This window comes from Procambarus clarkii, chromosome 40, assembly GCF_040958095.1.
Source record: "Procambarus clarkii isolate CNS0578487 chromosome 40, FALCON_Pclarkii_2.0, whole genome shotgun sequence".
NCBI lineage: Eukaryota > Metazoa > Arthropoda > Malacostraca > Decapoda > Cambaridae > Procambarus > Procambarus clarkii.
Window position 1 is genome coordinate 13,735,853 of NC_091189.1, and position 17,776 is coordinate 13,753,628.

Sequence of the window (17,776 nt, forward strand, 5' to 3'; positions counted from 1 at the left end):
GAATGCGCCTTTGGGGTCGACCGCTGGATGGAATGGATTTGGGTCGAGGCAACCCGTCCTCGACTCAAGTCCATTAAATTACATCCAGTGGCCGACTCCACAGACGTATTCATAAATTTTTACATGCTGTTCATTCAAAACGAGAATTTTCTCAAATATAAATTAATATTATGAGACGAGAGCTACGCTCGGGATGTCCCGTCTTCCAAGAACTCTTAGTTGTATAATGCTTTGAACTTACTGACGGTTTTGGCCTCCACCATCTTCTCACCTAACTTGTTTCAACCGCCTACCCTCTGTTTGCGAAAGTGAATTTTCTTTAAATCTATGACCTCTTGTTCTTGAAGTTCTAGGTCTCAGGAATTTTTTCCTATCAATTTTATCGATTCCTGTTACAAATTTGTACGTACCGATCATATCGCATCCTTTTCTTTTAGCTTCTAGTTTTAGCATATTTAATGCCTCTAACCTCTCCTCGTAGCTCTTGTCCTACAGTTCTGGGTGACATTTAGTTGCATATATGTGTGAGGTACTGTGTAATGTGTGAGGTACTGTGTAGTGTGTAAGGTACTGTGTAGTGTGTGAGGTACTGTGTAATGTGTGTGAGGTACTGTGTAGTGTGTGAGGTACTGTGTAGTGTGTATGAGGTAGTGTGTGAGGTACTGTGTAGTGTGTGATGTACCGTGTAGTGTGTGATGTACTGTGTAGTGTGTGTGAGGTACTGTGTAGTGTGTGATGTACCGTGTAGTGTGTGAGGTACTGTGTAGTGTGTGTGTGAGGTACTGTGTAGTGTGTGTGTGAGGTACTATGTAGTGTGTGAGGTACTGTGTAGTGGATGTGAGGTACCGTGTAGTGTGTGAGGTACTGTGTAATGTGTGTGAGGTACTGTGTAGTGTGTGTGAGGTACCGTGTAGTGTGTGTGAGGTACTGTGTAGTGTGTGAGGTACTGTGTAATGTGTGTGAGGTACTGTGTAGTGTGTGTGATGTACCGTGTAGTGTGTGTGAGGTACTGTGTAGTGTGTGTGAGGCACTGTGTAGTGTGTGTGCGGAACTGTGTAGTGTGTGTTTGAGGTACTGTGTAGTGTGTGTGAGGTACCGTGTAGTGTGTGTGTGTGTGAGGTACCGTGTAGTGTGTGTGTGTGTGAGGTACTGTGTAGTGTGTGTGTGAGGTACCGTGTAGTGTGTGTGAGGTACTGTGTAGTGTGTGTGAGGTACTGTGTAGTGTGAGGTACAGTGTGTGAGGTACCGTGTAGGGCGTGAGGTACAGTGTAGGGCGTGAGGTACAGTGTAGGGCGTGAGGTACCGTGTGTGAGGTACAGTGTAGGGCGTGAGGTACCGTGTGTGAGGTACGGTGTGCGTGAAGGAGTGCGCAAGGCGAGGTGCAGCATGGCGGGCCAGCCAGCAGCCGCAGTATCATCATGGCTGTGAACAAGATGAGGTCGTTGGCGCTCCTCAGCCGCCACAACGCTGCTCTCTATAATGTCACCTCCAGGCCAAGGTAAATCCCTCATCCGCTTCGTATCCTCAATCTTCTCAATGTCTTATTCCCTTGTTAAACTCAAGATTTTGGCGGAGATAAGAGTTTGATGTAGCGGCCTTGGACCTGCCGGCGTCAACATTGATTACCTACAATACATCGGAGGACATGCAAGGTCATAACATCACTTCCACACCTAAATTCAACTAATTTTCCACGAAATAAATGTAAATTGTGTCCATGAAATAACCCATTATTGCCAAGATGGTAGTCACGGGGAGGTTTGGTCCAGTGGTATACTCTACTTGCATTTCGCGAAGTTCGTTTTCTAATTACATGTACTGTACTGTACTGTAGAGTATATATTGTTAGGGTGGGTGACGTAGGTGTTCAAATCTGATTACAAACAATTTTGGGTACGAAATGTTCAGTAAAATCGCTGTATGACGACAGCCGGTGCAGTCTCTGTGGCGCAGTGGTAACACTCGCCCGGCGCTTTCAGTGCTTTGGCCTGGGTTCGTATCCAGGCTATGGAGGATTGACCGGGTGCCAATCCTTAACCGTAGCCTCTGTTCACCCAGCTACGAATGGGTATCTGGCTGTTAAAAGATTTGACGGGTCGTATTCCTGGAAAAAAATTGGATTAAGGATTTGCCCAAAATGCTATGCGTGCTAATGGCTGTACAAGAATGTAAGAACTTGTATATATAAATAAAATTAAAAACTAAAGCCCCCCTCTCCCATGATACTGTTTATTGGATATAGATAAAATAACTTTGTATTGAAGATGGTTTGCTAAGAGTTTAAAACCTATTTTTATTTTTTTTTATTTGTTTATTTAGGTAAGGTACATACATACAAGAGATTTTACAAAGAGTGATAGATTTATAGATAGGGCTAGTACATACAATGCCTAAAGCCACTATTACACAAAGCGTTTCGGGCATGAAAAACTTGAATGACTAAAGCTTAATACTAATTGAGCATAAAGAGTAAAATGAAAACATGGAATGAAAACATAGCTGAAAAAGCAGCACAAATACAATTCTGTCGACAAACAGCGCTCTTTAAAAAAAAAATTGGTTGACAATAGAGAGGTAAGGTAGGTTTAACCTGATAGTTAAATACCTGATCAGGTATTTAACCTGATCCTGCCATAACACTTAAAAATTAACTTTGTTGAAACCAAGATATGTTTTAACCGAACCTAACCTTTTACAGACCTAACCTATACGTGTGTGAGGTTACATAAATAATTTTTAAGTTAAGAGATGTTTTCAACCATATTCTTTGGACATTCATCTATTCCTAAATGGTTGCACATTTTTGGAATGATACACGGGTTGACCCAACTGATATTTAAGTCAGATTCCAATATAATGTCAGACAACTGTTCTAACTACTAATTTTTTTTTTTTTTTTTTATACTAGCAGTAGACAAATTTTAAATGGTTTTGGCCTCTTAGAGGTCCTGTACTCCCTTCTGAGCAGATATGTCACTTCATATCAGATATATTTAACAGATTTTTAAAACCTACTTTGCCTTTTATTTTTATTTATATATACAAGAGTTTTTACATTCTTGTACAGCCACTAGCACCCATAGCAATTCGGGCAAGTCTTTAATCCAAATATTCCCCAGAATACGACCTCCCAAATCGTTTAACATCCACGTATCCATTTTACTGTTGGGTAAAGAGGATACAGTTAAGGATTGACTCGCAGTAAATCTTTCCTGGCCAGAATACGAACCCAGGACAAAGTACTCACGAAACGTCAGGCGAGTGTCTTGCCACTACGCCACGGAAACTGCCCACCTAGTGATATTCTTATAACATTAACTTTTTTTTTTTTTTTATACACACGTATGTGTAATTTCAGCATGGGTGGTGGTAAAATGGTTAGTCATAAGGGGTTCAAAAAATGGATCAAATTGTTCTTAAAGCCCAGATATTTTGCATTTCTAATTTACTACTGACGTTTTAGTCTATCACAAATGTGATAGTTAAAGGGTAGTGATTGATCTAATTACAGTAGCCCGTTATAGTACACGGTCTTGCAAGTAGTAAAAGCTTAGTGTGTGCATTATTTACAATAGACAAACTTGCAATACAGTACTTTGTTAATGTCATAGGAGATAAAATACATTTCCTGAAACTTGTGCTAGTACAGCATAGTTTTCTATGCTCATATATTTTTTAATTTGACTATATAGTAACATAAAATACTGTAGTAATGTCTGTGTGCCAGGTTTATTAGTTCCATATGATGGGGTTCCTTTTTTATGTGCCGTGTTTCCGTAGATTGTTATACTTTAGGAATGTCGGATACTATATATATTTCTAGTGATGATCATGGCTTCTAATACATCCATCTACAAGAGCTTTGTCAGTTAATATTGATGTGTAAGACATGTCTTGAGTACAGAGGAACCTTGGTTACTGAATTTAATCCGTTCCGGCACCGAGCTTGTCATGTGAAACGCTCGTCTTGCGAAATGAATTTCCCCATTTAAAATAATGGAAATACAATTAATCCGTTCAACCCCTGAAAAACATCAATATGAAATTTTATAATGTAATTATAATACATGTAATTTTTATAAATGTTTTGTTTTACTGTTTTCAGTTGTACTTTACCTTTTAAGAGGAGTCGCTGCTGGCTTGAGGGAGACGATGGGGAGGAGAAAAGTTACTACATCGTGGGTTACAAATTGTAATAAAAAAAAAAAATGCAGAGGGATGCTTATTCTGCGCGATAAAATAACTGTCATCGGAGGTCTCGGAGAATTTGCGGGAACGCTAGGAAGTACCACATAGTTTTTTCGTTAACAGATCAGAATCTCGTCAATCTAGAAAAATTTTCTGAAAGTGGCTTGCTCATTACCTGAAATGCTCATAGATGGGGCTGCTCGTCGCACAAGGTTCCTCTGTACAGTAGCTTGTGGTGGTGCCATACCATACACAGATCTACCCAAGGTAGATGGATAAGGGTAAATTAATGCCCAAATGATATATAATATGTCAATTAATATGGATTGCAATAGTGTTTGTAGACTACTGGCATCTTGGAAGAATATTAAATTATTAATAAAGTACTTCAGTACTATATATGACATTATTTCGGTTCAAAATCTAGTTGGAAAAATCATCGGAAACAACTAGATGCTTTGACAAGCCGCCAGCTTCCCTGTGCCTATTGAGGCCAATAGAAATGGTGGCCTTCAGGGAAATGAGGGATAATTTGGCTTTGATTGAACTCAAATATGCTAATTGTTTGAATTAATATTAAACTGTGTTCTTTCAAACACTACAGTACTCTATTTAAAGTGTAAGTTCATGCCTTGAACAGTAGCAAAGGCAATTGCAATGCCAAGCTTTGGCTTATTTCTCATGCATACTTGTGTATAGTATTTTGAATGCATTTTTTGTAGGCATGTAAAGGTTTACAAAAGAGAAGTCTTTGTAGCCATTTCTTTATATTCTGGTTTTAAAAGTGCACTATAAAAGTTCATAGGGTTAACTGCTTGCCATAGATGAAAATGTCTGAATTTTACTTAGCATATTGGCCTTGGACAGTGTCCAATTTGTTAATAATTTGTATTTTATTAATATATAATTGGTATACTGTATGTAGTTCCTGGTGGAGTGGGGTGGAAATGGGCCCTCCTGATGCCATCCTTGGTGTGACAGAAGCCTTCAAGCGGGACACAAACCCTAAGAAGATTAACCTTGGTGTGGGTGCTTATCGTGATGATAATGGCAAACCATTTGTGCTGCCCTCTGTTAGGAAGGTCAGTGGGTGTAATGTGAACATTTTTAGTGCATGCTTTAATAATGATAATAAAAAGTTAGGAAAGTTTTAAAGAATTAGCACTCGGGAAGTTGCAGTTTGGGGAAAGGTGGGGAGGAGGGGTGGAGGTAGTTATTGTCAAAAGTACGAAATGCTTCTTTCTGGGAGCCTTTCGGTGACTTTCCTACCATAGTTTCTTTACTAGTACCCCAGTGCCAATACCATCTCAGTCTACAGGTAGTAGACCAGAATGAGGCAGGGAAGCTGTTAGTAAATCATGTTGGAGGGGGGGGGTAAAGTAAGGCACCAGATAAGAGGATATAACCACCACCATAATAAAGGGAACCAGGAGAGTGGGGTTGGGAGTGCTGGGTTAGAACACTTGGTTTGACTAGTCCTGCCATTAAGTAGAGGATGTAATTTATACTTTTTTTTTTTATCAAGCATTTGTTCATCATACCAAATATTTGTTTTTGTAACCCTCTTTCAGTCTTTGGTAGGTTTTCCCTTAGTGAGTGGTTCCTCTATCCCCACCTCTGAGGGGTTGGCATGATTCTAGTTGTTGCTTCCAGTAGGTTGCCTGATTGTAATACTGTATATGCTAGGGTGCCAGGGGACTCTTCATTGGCACTGTTAACCAGAGAGCTGAATGCAATGGAGGCATTTTTTTTTTATACCCTTAAACTGTGCAAAATATGCGTGTGTGATATTGAAGGGGGGTATAATTCGGAAAATATTCAAATTGTGAAAAAATTACTTAAGAATGTTAAACAAACCTCCCAACTTATTTGCTTCAGCTTTGTGAAACTTTCATCAAAATATTTTCAGAAATTTGATTTTAGACGAATATTAAAAAAAAAAAAAAAGTTTTGTTGATAAAGAGAACGGCTCCTATTAACTGGAACAATAATAGAGATGCAAGCACCTGTCCGACGCACAAAGAATAATAATAGCAAGAAGTGTCCACAAAGTGGATATACAGCTGGTGCCTTTATAGCATTGGTGAGTAATACATAACACAAATAATGAGCGTGAATGTTATGCTCTTATTTTGTTATACATCATATACAGTAAATTCATTGGGCAATGTTATCAGTTACTTTAAACAATGTCCAAAAAATATTTTGTTTATGGGAATTTGTTTAAGGTTTTTAAGTGTTTTTTCCTCCTTTGTTTATAATTTGAATTTGTTTTAACCTTTACATCCTGGAGAATTCATACTTGTCCCTAACTATCTGAAGCCAGAATTAAATTGGTCAGCAAATAAATCGGTTACAACTCTCAGAACTTGGGACTTTGAATTTTTTTGGGCTGATTTTTTCAGATTTAAAAATCTATTTTCCTTGTTTCTTTAGGTTGTTTTGATGATTAGGGACCAGATTAGGACTTTTTTTTTTACTTTATAAAGTATACCCTAAATATATTCACTAAATCATTATAATTATTAACCCTATACAGTGCAGTAATTTTTTTTTTTTTGGGGGGGGGGGCTATTTTTTCTTGACTTCATTTCTACACACATTTACCTACAACTTTCACATTGTTTGGCATTCGTACTCAAGTACAATGTTTATTACAACATACAAGTAAATTTGTGAATTAGAACTGCCTTATTCATTGTCGATAACTTCAACTTCAATTATATCTATAACTAGAATTTCAATTTAATTCAGTATCCTAAAATGTAGTTTCTGACCAATTCTCACCATTTTTACATATAGTATGCACAGCTGTCTGTTCTACAATCCCCTATAGATTTGATTTTTCATAAACTAAACGTTTGGAGTTAATTTTTGCAGTCAAAATTTGTGCATATTTCAAATGCCATATTAAAATATTTTTATAGTGAACTACTGTATACTGAAAACCTATATTCTAAATGTATGAAGATGAAGATCATATGCTATTCTGAGAGCATAACAACAACAACAAATGAATAGTTGGTGATACTAAGTATTTTTATATTTTTGCAGCTGATTTCAAAATCTGAAGTTTTCAATATTCAATTCTATAATTATTTTTTATTCTTGTTTTTCAAGTTACACTGGTATCATTTAAGACAAAGTTGGAGCATTTGCCTAGTAGATTATTCACAAAACATTTGAAAGTTTCAGAAAATTTAAAAAACAGAGTTCAATGTCACACATTATATGAGGATTTGCGCAGTTTAAGGGTTAATATAAAGTTCTTGCATTCTTGTACAGCCATTAGCACATAAAACTTTTTGGGCAAGTCCTTGATCCTAATTTTCATACATGCACATTCCCAGGAAGCAGCCCATAGCATCTAACTCCTAGGTACCTATTTACTGCCAGGTGAACAGTGGCATCAGGGCGAAAAAACTGCGCATTTGTTTCCACATCCTCCGGGGATCGAACCTGGATCCTTAGGACTACGAACCCCGAGTGCTGTTCACTTGGCCATTAGGCCTCCACTATAATACATAATATAATACAGTAGGTTACAAGAAGTTAATTGAAGACTGTTAGTGGAGCAAGTGCATACATTCACTGGACAGGAATTTGGAGCTGAAAATATTAAACTATTGGTTAGCTAGCCAGCTTGCAAAGTAGTTTATCTTGGTACTGTACAGTATTAATTTGTGTAGAAAAGCTCTGTTAGCAGAAATAAGAATTGTATTAGTATATTGAAAATTGGCAAATTTTGGCTGTAGCAGTTGGTTACTGCAGAAAGTTAATGGCTAAAGTTTGACGAATTTGAGTATTAGAACATGGGATAGTATTCAAGTTTTGATTTTCAGCATCAGTGTAATAGACTAATTTGACCAAAATTGGGTTGGTTGAGCCACAGGATTTGTGGAGGGGGGGTGTAATTGTGGTTAAGGTGCCTGTCTACATTAGTGCAAATTTGCTATATATAGCAGAAGTTTGGTTGATAATGTGAATGTGCATAATAAATATCTGCCTTAAGCTTGTTTGTTAAAAAAAAAAAAAGTTACTAATGAATAACTTATTATTCACTTATTTTATATGCACTATTAGTCTACCAATATGATAATTGTATTTTTTCTTGTGGCAGTGTACTTGATATAAGGTTGTCACCAAGCTTGAGCAGTGTTTGTAATGGCTGTTGAATTCCAAGACAAAGGTAATTCTGCTTAGAGACCGCTTAGTCTGCTTAGTACATGCCTGAGTTGTACACATTCAAGAGGGTGAAAAGGCAACACACTTTTAAGGAAAATATAATAAAAACTGCAGTTACAGTATTGGTGACACTTAAGGTTTGCTGTATTCTTCCGAAACAGGCAGTGCTATTTTGTTAATGTTGTTGCCGCCGTAGGCGGCTAGTTTATTGTGCACCTCATACCCATCCTGTGAGCGGTAGCGCAAAAAGCATTACAGATGGCACAAAAGGTCTTTATCAGACCTCGTCTTAGATTATCACATAAACAATTTCATCTGTCCTTCACACCTTAGTTACAATGTCAGCTAGTTAGAGAAAGTGCTATTTAAAGAGCTATATATTTACAGTAAAACTATTTTGTTCACAACCAAAAGATCCTGGGTTTGAGTCCTGCAGCCAAATGGACATTTGTGCATGATTCCTTTGGCCTGATGTCTTGGTTCACCTACCAGGGAGGGAGCCCTGGTAGGTGTTTAGGTTCACTTAGGTTCACTTAGGTTCACCTACCTAAGGGAGCCGAGCGGACAGCACGCTGGACTTGTGATCCTGTGGTCCTGGGTTCGATCCCAGGTGCCGGCGAGAAACAATGGGCAGAGTTTCTTTCACTCTATGCCCCTGTTACCTAGCAGTAAAATAGGTACCTGGGTGTTAGTCAGCTGTCACAGGCTGCTTCCTGGGGGTGGAGGCCTGGTCGAGGACCGGGCCACGGGGACACTAAAAAGCCCCGAAATCATCTCAAGATAACCTCTCAAGATAACCAGTAAATGGGTACCTGGGAATTGGGTAACTGTCATGGGTTGCATCCTGAGAAGGCTGGTAATTGGCCATGGGGGACGTAAACTAACCTATTAGGTTTCCTTCCCCGACTTATTCTGGGAAATTCATCATCTTGAATGCCTCGTTGTGGCATCTTAAATAATTGAAATATTTTAAAAAAGGGAGGGGGGGGGGGAACATATAAAATTTAACAATACCTTTGGCCATTCCTCTTGCTGCTCCTGTGAGAGTTTATATTTTAAAATGTATACTTTATGTACAGAAGTGGTATTTTCTTGAGCATAACTGGACTGTTTTCAAAATATTGTTTGTATTGAGGCCTACCATAAGATCTGGTAATACCAGTCTTCATTGGCTATGGTTGAAATACAATATATTTTGTAAATCACATTTGTTATTAATCTTATTTAATATCAATGTACAGTATATTCCTATTTTGTGTAATTTGGCAAAAAAACTAATTATAGCTCTACCACTGCTGGATATAATGAATGTCAATAAAGGGTCTAGTCCCAATTTAGAACATTAAGTTGACTGTAGCATATTGAGGATAATCTAAAATTAAGATGAATAAGACACATAACAAAGTGTGGTAAATGATAAGGTGACTAATTCTAACTTCATTATTTCAGGCTGAGGAGCTGCTTATTAGCCAGAAACTGGACAAAGAGTATTTGCCTATTTCTGGCAATGCAGACTTTTGTAAGAAGGCAATTGGTCTTGCTATTGGTGAAGACAACCCTGTGATTGCTGATGGATTGGCAAGTTACATATTTACTTTCGTCAGGAATGTTTTTGCACACTGACTTTTTTTATATCAAATATATGTAATCAAATTTGTTGTAGAACATTTTGTTCTTTGCTGTATTTTTAATTTGATAGTGTTTACACTCTGTTTTAAGTTTTAATTATTAAGGCATCTTTTAAACTTTTAAAGGAATTGCTTAGGCATTTAAAGAAGGTCCTTATTCATGTTGGAGAGGTGGTTTCAATATCAGTGCAAACAGTTGCACATTACTTTACCATGTGGTTGATTTTTTACATTAATTCGGATATAAATGGCTGCATGTTTTTTTTACTTGTGCTTCAAAAGTGCAGATTCCAGTATTGGTCTAGCAAAGTCTGTTGATTTCCTAAAGATCCACTTTTAGGTTTCTAAATGCTCTAATGTTTGCCAGTGTTCTATATGCTGCTAATGTTGTTAGCATATGTTATGTGTACCTCTTAATATGTAATTATATCCAATCCAAAGTCCTTCTCTACACTTTGTTATAGCTACCTCTCTTCTTTCTCCCTTTACCATCTTCATTACTTTACATTTGTTGGGATTGAAATTTAGCATTAACTTTGCCCACCCTAATGGAAACTCGCACAAAGGACTACCATGAGGGGTGAAATATGGATCTCGGAGTACAATCTTTTCAAATGCGACAGGAAACACCGGCTACAGGGTGGGGTCAGCCTCTACATCAAAGACACTCATCTGTACTGAACTGCTTAACACCACAAATGATATGGTGGAAGTGCTGATAATCAAAAATAGAGATCCTGAATGTAGTTATTGTCCTTGTATATGTCACCGGAGGCAAACCCTCAGCAGTTTAATTTGAAGACCAACTAATGAAAATAGAACACTGCTTGGAAAAACCTCACAAATCCAGCCCCGATCATCATCCTGCTTGGGGACTTCAACCTACGGCACCTGAAATGGAAGTACTGTACCTGGCTAATACAGTAATATCAGAAAGAATGCCAGGAAGTAGCCCAAATCAATAGGCACATGCAAATGACCTGCTCCGGATGTATGACAGGTTTGCCTTAAATCAGCAAATAGTAGAACCAACTAGAAAGGAGAACATGCTGGACCTCATTTTCACCAACAATGATGAATTGATCAGGAACATAATGATTACAAATACCTATTACTCAGATCACAACTTAATTGAAGTTCTGACAAGCATGGGGAATAAACCTTCAAAACCAGGCCCGATTCCCGGTGGAGGAGATTTCAGCAAATTCAACTTCAATAATAAACAGATAAACTGGGAGCATATAAACCAAGACTTCACAGAAATAAACTGGGAAGAACAGCGAGAAAATGTAAACCTGACCCAGTGCCTGGAAAAAATCATTTCGATAGCACTAGAAATATGTTCAAACTTCATACCCCTAAGAAAAGAGGGAGATGCAGATTAACTCTTCCATTAACTGCAACCTAGTTATTTTGTATTTATAAATATATTCCTATTTTGAACACTTAAGGCCTGGTATTATTAGGAGTCCACACAAGTTTTTGATTAAATAAGAATTCCCTCGCTGCATTGTTAATGCTGACTTTAAATTATTATTTCTTTGCTTTAAGGTGTATTGTAACTTTTTTTTTTTTTTTTTTTTTTTTGTTTCTAGAATGTGACTGTTCAAGGAATTTCTGGTACCGGTGCTCTGCGAATTGGCTCTACTTTCTTATCCAAGTTTTTCCCAGGCCCAAAGGTAAATCACGCTTCCAGACTTTGAAGAAATGCCGTCATGTACTATTTGGAAAAGCAATAAATTTAATTCCCAATAATGCATTGATTCATAAAAATTTAACAAAACTAAAGGGAATGAAATACATAATGTTAATTTTGTATATGCTAATAAAATGTTAAGTCCTACTAAAAATGAGCTGGGAAAGCACTAGTACAACTCAGTGTGTGTAGTATTTTTCTCTAATAAAAATTTGATTACCTAGACAGTTAAATCAAAATAGCATGTAAAACTTTTCCTCCAATTTTTAATGTCCTGGTTAGGCACAAGGTTAATAGGGTTTTAAGAGTAGATATTGTATGAAAATCTGTTAATGCTTCATAAAACACAGGTTGTATGGTTGCCAGCACCAACGTGGGGTAACCATGTACCCATCTTCAAGCACGTTAACATGGAAGTCCAGCAGTACAGATATTATGACCCAAAAACTTGTGGCTTCAACTTTTCTGGAGCCCTGGAAGATATTTCGGTTGGTAATGGGCCTTTTTAACTTTCGGTATTCTTTCCAGACAAGTAATTGTGGTGAAAATAAATCATTCGGTGAATAGTGAAAAGATTTTAATAAGAGAATAGTATTACAGGGTCTTTTATGATGTATAAACCAGTATAGGTATTGGATCTCCTTGAAAGGATTCATTCTGAAAAATTATATAGTTTATTTTACAAATTTTGTGAATGACAAACTGTTTGCATCATTTTCAGAAAATTCCTGAAGGGAGCTTGATAATGCTTCATGCCTGTGCTCATAATCCAACTGGTGTAGACCCCAAACAAGAACAATGGGACGAGTTGAGCAAAGTTGTCAAGAGCAAGAAACTTCTACCATTCTTTGATATGGCTTATCAGGTTAGTTGTCCGATGTTTGTATTGATAAATACTGATACTTTCCTAATGTATAAATTCAGGTTCTCCACAAACTGACATGACACAAGTATATAGATATCTTAATGATTTGAAGGGTAAACGTGCAAAGCTATGCTGGCATGTGACATGGGGGTACCAACTGAATGAAACTGCATCATTAAAATTAAACTAGTACAGTTTAACCCTTAAACTGCACAACACGTCACATGACGTGTTGAGTAACTTGCCCAAAAGTGCACATCATGTCAGGTGACATGTTGGAGTACTAAGCAAGATTTAAATGGCCCGCGGATACACAGGGTTCACTTCATCTTCATCAGGTCTCTTGTAAACAGACACCATTTTTTTTTAAATATTGTGGGCCTCGTTCCCGGGTGTGAGGTCCTCAGTACTAGTGTAGATACAAAATCCTTATCCTGATCCCTTCCCAGTACTATACTGTATAGTCATAACGGCATGGTGATTTCTCCTGATAGTTCCCTTCCCTACAGCGTGGATAGATGATAGTACTGTCGTCTATCTACACTGCAAATACAACTTTCACTCCTTCAAAATGACCACTGCTTTAATTAATATACAGTACTGTTCTTTCTGAGAGTTAATATAAAAGGGGAGATGTTCACAGATTCCATATTTCCTATCACTTCTCATATGATACTCTTGTCAGGGTAGTTCAATGTAACACATTTCTTTGGCACAGTAACATCATTGGTGCTGTTCATGCAAGGGTTGTGACTGGGGAACACATAAGGGAATATATTGGAGTGGGACTCCTTTCTTGGATATAAATGTAGGGAGTATGTCCACCGATTCAGGAAGCATCTTTAATAAAATTTTAAAGATCCTAGGTTTTTAAATTTTACTGAAGTTCCTAGCTCCTAGGAACTTGCTCCCTACAGTAAATTATAAGAAAGTGTATTCTACTTACAAACTAATAAGTAAAAACTATATATGCAGGCCTCTAAATAAATAATCCATATTACAGGGCTTTGCATCTGGTGATGTAACTAAGGATGCTTATGCTGTACGGAAATTCTTGGCAGATGGTCACAAAATCTGCCTTGCCCAATCCTTCTCAAAGAACATGGGACTGTATGGTATGTACTTAATGATTACTTTTACTTACAAAGAAATTACACAATAAAATCCCTGCTGGAACTAAAGATGCCATTGACTTGAAAGTAGGTTAGCTTGGTAAGTAATGGAGCATTAGGGACAGCTGTCTTAAGGATATTTTCGACTAATGGGGCCCTTAAGGGGGTGCACAATTTTTCTACAATAACACTTACTTGGCAACCTACCTGGTAGACTTTGACAATACAAATGCCTATGAAAAGCTCTGCTACACTTTGCAAAAAGTTGGATTTCCTCCAAATGCATATATAAATCTTAGCAATAGCTTTAAAGTCTCACAAGAGTATAACTTAAATTATATTGATATAAAAACTGTAATTGAAGGAGAAACCTAATAGCAATTTTAATAATGGCATATAAGAGTTTTATAAGTGGCTACCCTTAACTTTATTCGTAAATTAGACACTAATTTCATATTGCAGTAGTGTGAATTTGAATCCGAAATTTTGAAGCTAAAAGGTATTTGTTCATACCCTAAAGACTTACCCAAAGTAGATAGTTTTGGTAAAATATTTTAAATGCCTTGTCTTGTTGAGCTTCAATAATGTTAACAGTGATTTTTTTTTATTGGAGTGTAGGCCATTAGCAATTATTTTTCACTTGCTTTTGTAAGAATATTGCAACTTGTTAGGGATAGGCCTATAACTTTATAATTGGGATAATAAACCTTATTAATGGCCCCCCCCCCCACATCCTTGCCACACTTATGCTTGCACCTTTTTTCAATGTTTATGGGCTAAGTTTTAAAATGAATGTATATTATATTAATATACATTCTATAATTAAATATTAAAATGACACTTCACCTGATATTATATAAAAGTTTTACATGTTGAGATCTATTTTTTGGGTAAATTATTGGAACAAGTTAGCTTATTCAGTACATTTTTCCCCCAAAACGTGGTCCCCCCCCCCCCCCCCCAGTATAAAAAATCAAATGATGAAAACCATTTCCCCCTCATCCCACATGCATGTGGATGAGGGTTGTTATAAATAATTTTTTTGTAAATAAAAATGTAAAACACATACTGTACTAAATGCAAAAGTGTACCTGGCTAGGGACCAAAGAGTTCCTATTTCAATCGGGTTTTATTGAAACTTGTCTTCATTAACTCACTTGTACCATGAATATATAGTACTAAGAGTTGCTTATATTCATGCACTGCTAGAGGGGTGACAGGCAGGAAATGGAAATTTTTGCTGTAAAAAAAAAAATAATTGGTCTTAAATATAGGTGAGCGAGCTGGTGCATTCTCAATTGTGTGCAGCAGCAAGGATGAGGCGGCACGCGTTCTGTCACAGGTGAAGATCTTGATTCGTCCTCTGTACTCAAACCCACCACTTCATGGTTCTCGCATTGTCACTACTATTCTGAGCAACCCAGAATTGCAGTAAGTACTGTATTATGGTTTTAATAAAGAAAATGTACTTTAGTATGAAATGAGCAAGCAATGTATACACTTCTAATAGTATGTTCAAGATTTGGTATTTTCAGTAATTTAATTGTAAATTTCAGTAGGTGGAATTGATTTGTTAAAAGGTAAAAGATTTCATCAATACATTTTCTACATATTTACCATTGCAGAAGATTTAATGTTTATTTCTTTAGTGCACTTCACAATTGTTTATGCTCCCCATCTTGGATGTCCTTAGAGTAGTTTGCCCTGTCAGGATTACCTTTCCTTGTGTTATTTCCCATTTCCTCAAAAGTTTTTTTCTGGGACTTCTTACCTAGAGATTTGTGTGTTTGGGTAATGCTTGAGACATTAATCTTATGCCAGACGTGTTATAGAATTTACTAGTTCAACTGTTTAAAAATTATAATGCACTTGGTTATGCTCTGCTCCCATAAATGTTCAAGTGTGCTTTGACCATTTGAGAATTTGGATATTCATTAATAGCTTGTATGACCTGTTCCTATCAGGTTCAGATGGCTTGTTGGTAGTTTTGCAATTGCTCCACCAACCTGAGAAGGTGACTCCTTGCATTTTTACAACCTTCCCAAATTGTTACTGGACCAGGGGTTTGGTATAATTATCCATAATCTGCTAATCACAGGAGGGGGTAACAAGGGATCCAAATGGCTTTGGCCTTTCTAATTCCTAAGGTATTGGCACTGGATACTCTTCAGTGAACATCTTCAAGTGGTAGTGATGGCAAGTTTGGAAAGTACTCAATGATTCATTCTTTAGCTTGTAGCATGAACCAGAGGCTTTGATTTTTCTGCTTGAATTACCTTACCACTGATTAACTGTAATATGCCAATTCAAATTTTCTCCTTGGCTTAGTCGACAGGACCCAGTTATCAGCTGTTCTTGCCATTTTTGTGTACCACTGCACTTCTCTCCTATACCACACACCTGCCTTTGTTTACCCCACATTTTATAATCTTTGAACAAGGAAAAAATTCAATTTTTTTTATATGTACAGCATTGCACTTTTCTCTGAAAATTTGTGAAAAAAAAAAATCATGGGTTTCAGTGCTATATGGCTGAAGGATGTGAAGGGAATGGCTGACAGAATCATAACCATGCGCAGTCAACTAAAACATTTCCTTGCCAAAGAGGGCTCTGTACGGGACTGGACCCATATTACAGACCAGATTGGCATGTTCTGCTTCACTGGCATGACACCTGATCAGGTAAGTGTGTATAAATAATTATATAAAAAAATTAACTAAAAATGGCAATAAAGATTTGCAAAATCAAATAACACAATCAAATTGATTTCTAAATGTGTTGCTGAATTTCATATTATAAATGATATTTACATATTCGCAGGTTGAAAAGCTGACAAAGGAGTATTCTGTGTATTTGACCAAAGATGGCCGCATATCTGTGGCTGGTATGGCATCCGGTAATGTTGAGTATCTAGCTCATGCAATGCATCAAGTTACAAAGTAATACCCATGGCAACTTTAAATTATTTAAATAAACTTTTATGTAAAGGAAAATATAAATTAATGAAGAGTGGCTTGCAATTATTTGAATTGATAAAACATAATGCAAGATTATTTCACAACATTGTCTCTTGTCTGTCCCAGTTAAGTTAGAGGCAACTTTTGGCCTTTCAGTTCCAAAAATTACTAATTTGTCTTTTATTTAGTCACTTTTCATATTTAAATTTCAAAGTTATATACTGTATGTATGAAGCTCGAGCAGCTATGAATTGAGTCCTTAATGATCATGTGGTACTGAAAACTGACATCCTTGAGCTGGATATTGTAATTAAATTAGTTTGTATTCATGTATAGAGATATATCCTGTATGTAAAAATGACAAGACAGCAGAACTTTATATATCAAATATGTCGACACTTGACCAAAGCATTCTCAACTTCTTGGTACACTAGTGAAGTTAATTTTTATCATTATTTAAAGTCAAATTTTCATAATTTGAAAGAGAATTCCTGGATAGTTTTTCATTTACATAAAATATAAAATTCATAATTAATGTATATATAATTATTACTATTGATTAATGTCTTTAATTAAAAAAAATGCTTTACTGAAGTTTAATTTAGCCTTGCCAATCCTAATACAATATTAAGATTGCTAGCTAGGAACTGGTATAGAATTAAATGTCTGTTAGCTTCAACCTTGCCAATATACCTCTTTACTAACTAGTAGTGTCTTCTTTGCTAAAGTGTGTAGGATTTGAAAGCAGCATTGACTTTGTCACTTGTGTGTTTACTGTATGTCAAAACCTAACCCAAATTCCAAACGGTGAGTTAGAGTGGGGACACTTGCTGTTTCCAGGTTGTCTAGGGCTCTGCTTAACTCTTTCTATGCCAACAAATGGTACCCAGTTTTGGAAGTACCAACAGGCATTTGCATGTGTGTTTGCACAAAACACTCAAAATGCAAATCATACACAGACCATTTCCTGACCATACACACAGCTGCATTTCCAGTGATACATAAAACAATCCAACCCAGCCTAGAGTACATAAAAAAACACCAAACCCCCCAAAACTTTCGCACACCTCAAAAGAAACCCCATCTACACTACACCAGAGAGTAGCAGAAGGTTTGCCCTCTGCAATATGGTATCTTCAGGCCAC

The 17,776-nt window shown here is 36.9% G+C and overlaps 1 protein-coding gene across 1 annotated transcript; it reads left to right on the forward strand.

Annotated features, from left to right (window-relative positions):
• The first annotated feature begins 1,340 nt into the window (after window positions 1-1,340).
• Window positions 1,341-17,220, forward strand: Got2 (glutamate oxaloacetate transaminase 2). Its single transcript, XM_045741848.1, has 10 exons — window positions 1,341-1,498; window positions 5,114-5,270; window positions 9,823-9,951; window positions 11,597-11,680; window positions 12,048-12,185; window positions 12,419-12,562; window positions 13,566-13,677; window positions 14,949-15,105; window positions 16,196-16,355; window positions 16,495-17,220. The coding sequence occupies exons 1-10, from the start codon at window positions 1,419-1,421 to the stop codon at window positions 16,615-16,617; spliced, it is 1,284 nt and encodes a 427-aa protein (XP_045597804.1). The 5' UTR covers window positions 1,341-1,418; the 3' UTR covers window positions 16,618-17,220.
• The last annotated feature ends 556 nt before the right edge of the window (window positions 17,221-17,776 follow it).

Coding starts and splice junctions, on each gene's coding strand:
- Got2 (XM_045741848.1), top strand. CDS start 1,419: ATGGCTGTGAACAAGATGAGGTCGTTGGCGCTCCTCAGCCGCCACAAC. Junction 15,106..16,195: donor CTGAGCAACCCAGAATTGCA/GTAAGTACTGTA, acceptor CATGGGTTTCAG/TGCTATATGGCTGAAGGATG. Junction 16,356..16,494: donor CTGGCATGACACCTGATCAG/GTAAGTGTGTAT, acceptor ACATATTCGCAG/GTTGAAAAGCTGACAAAGGA.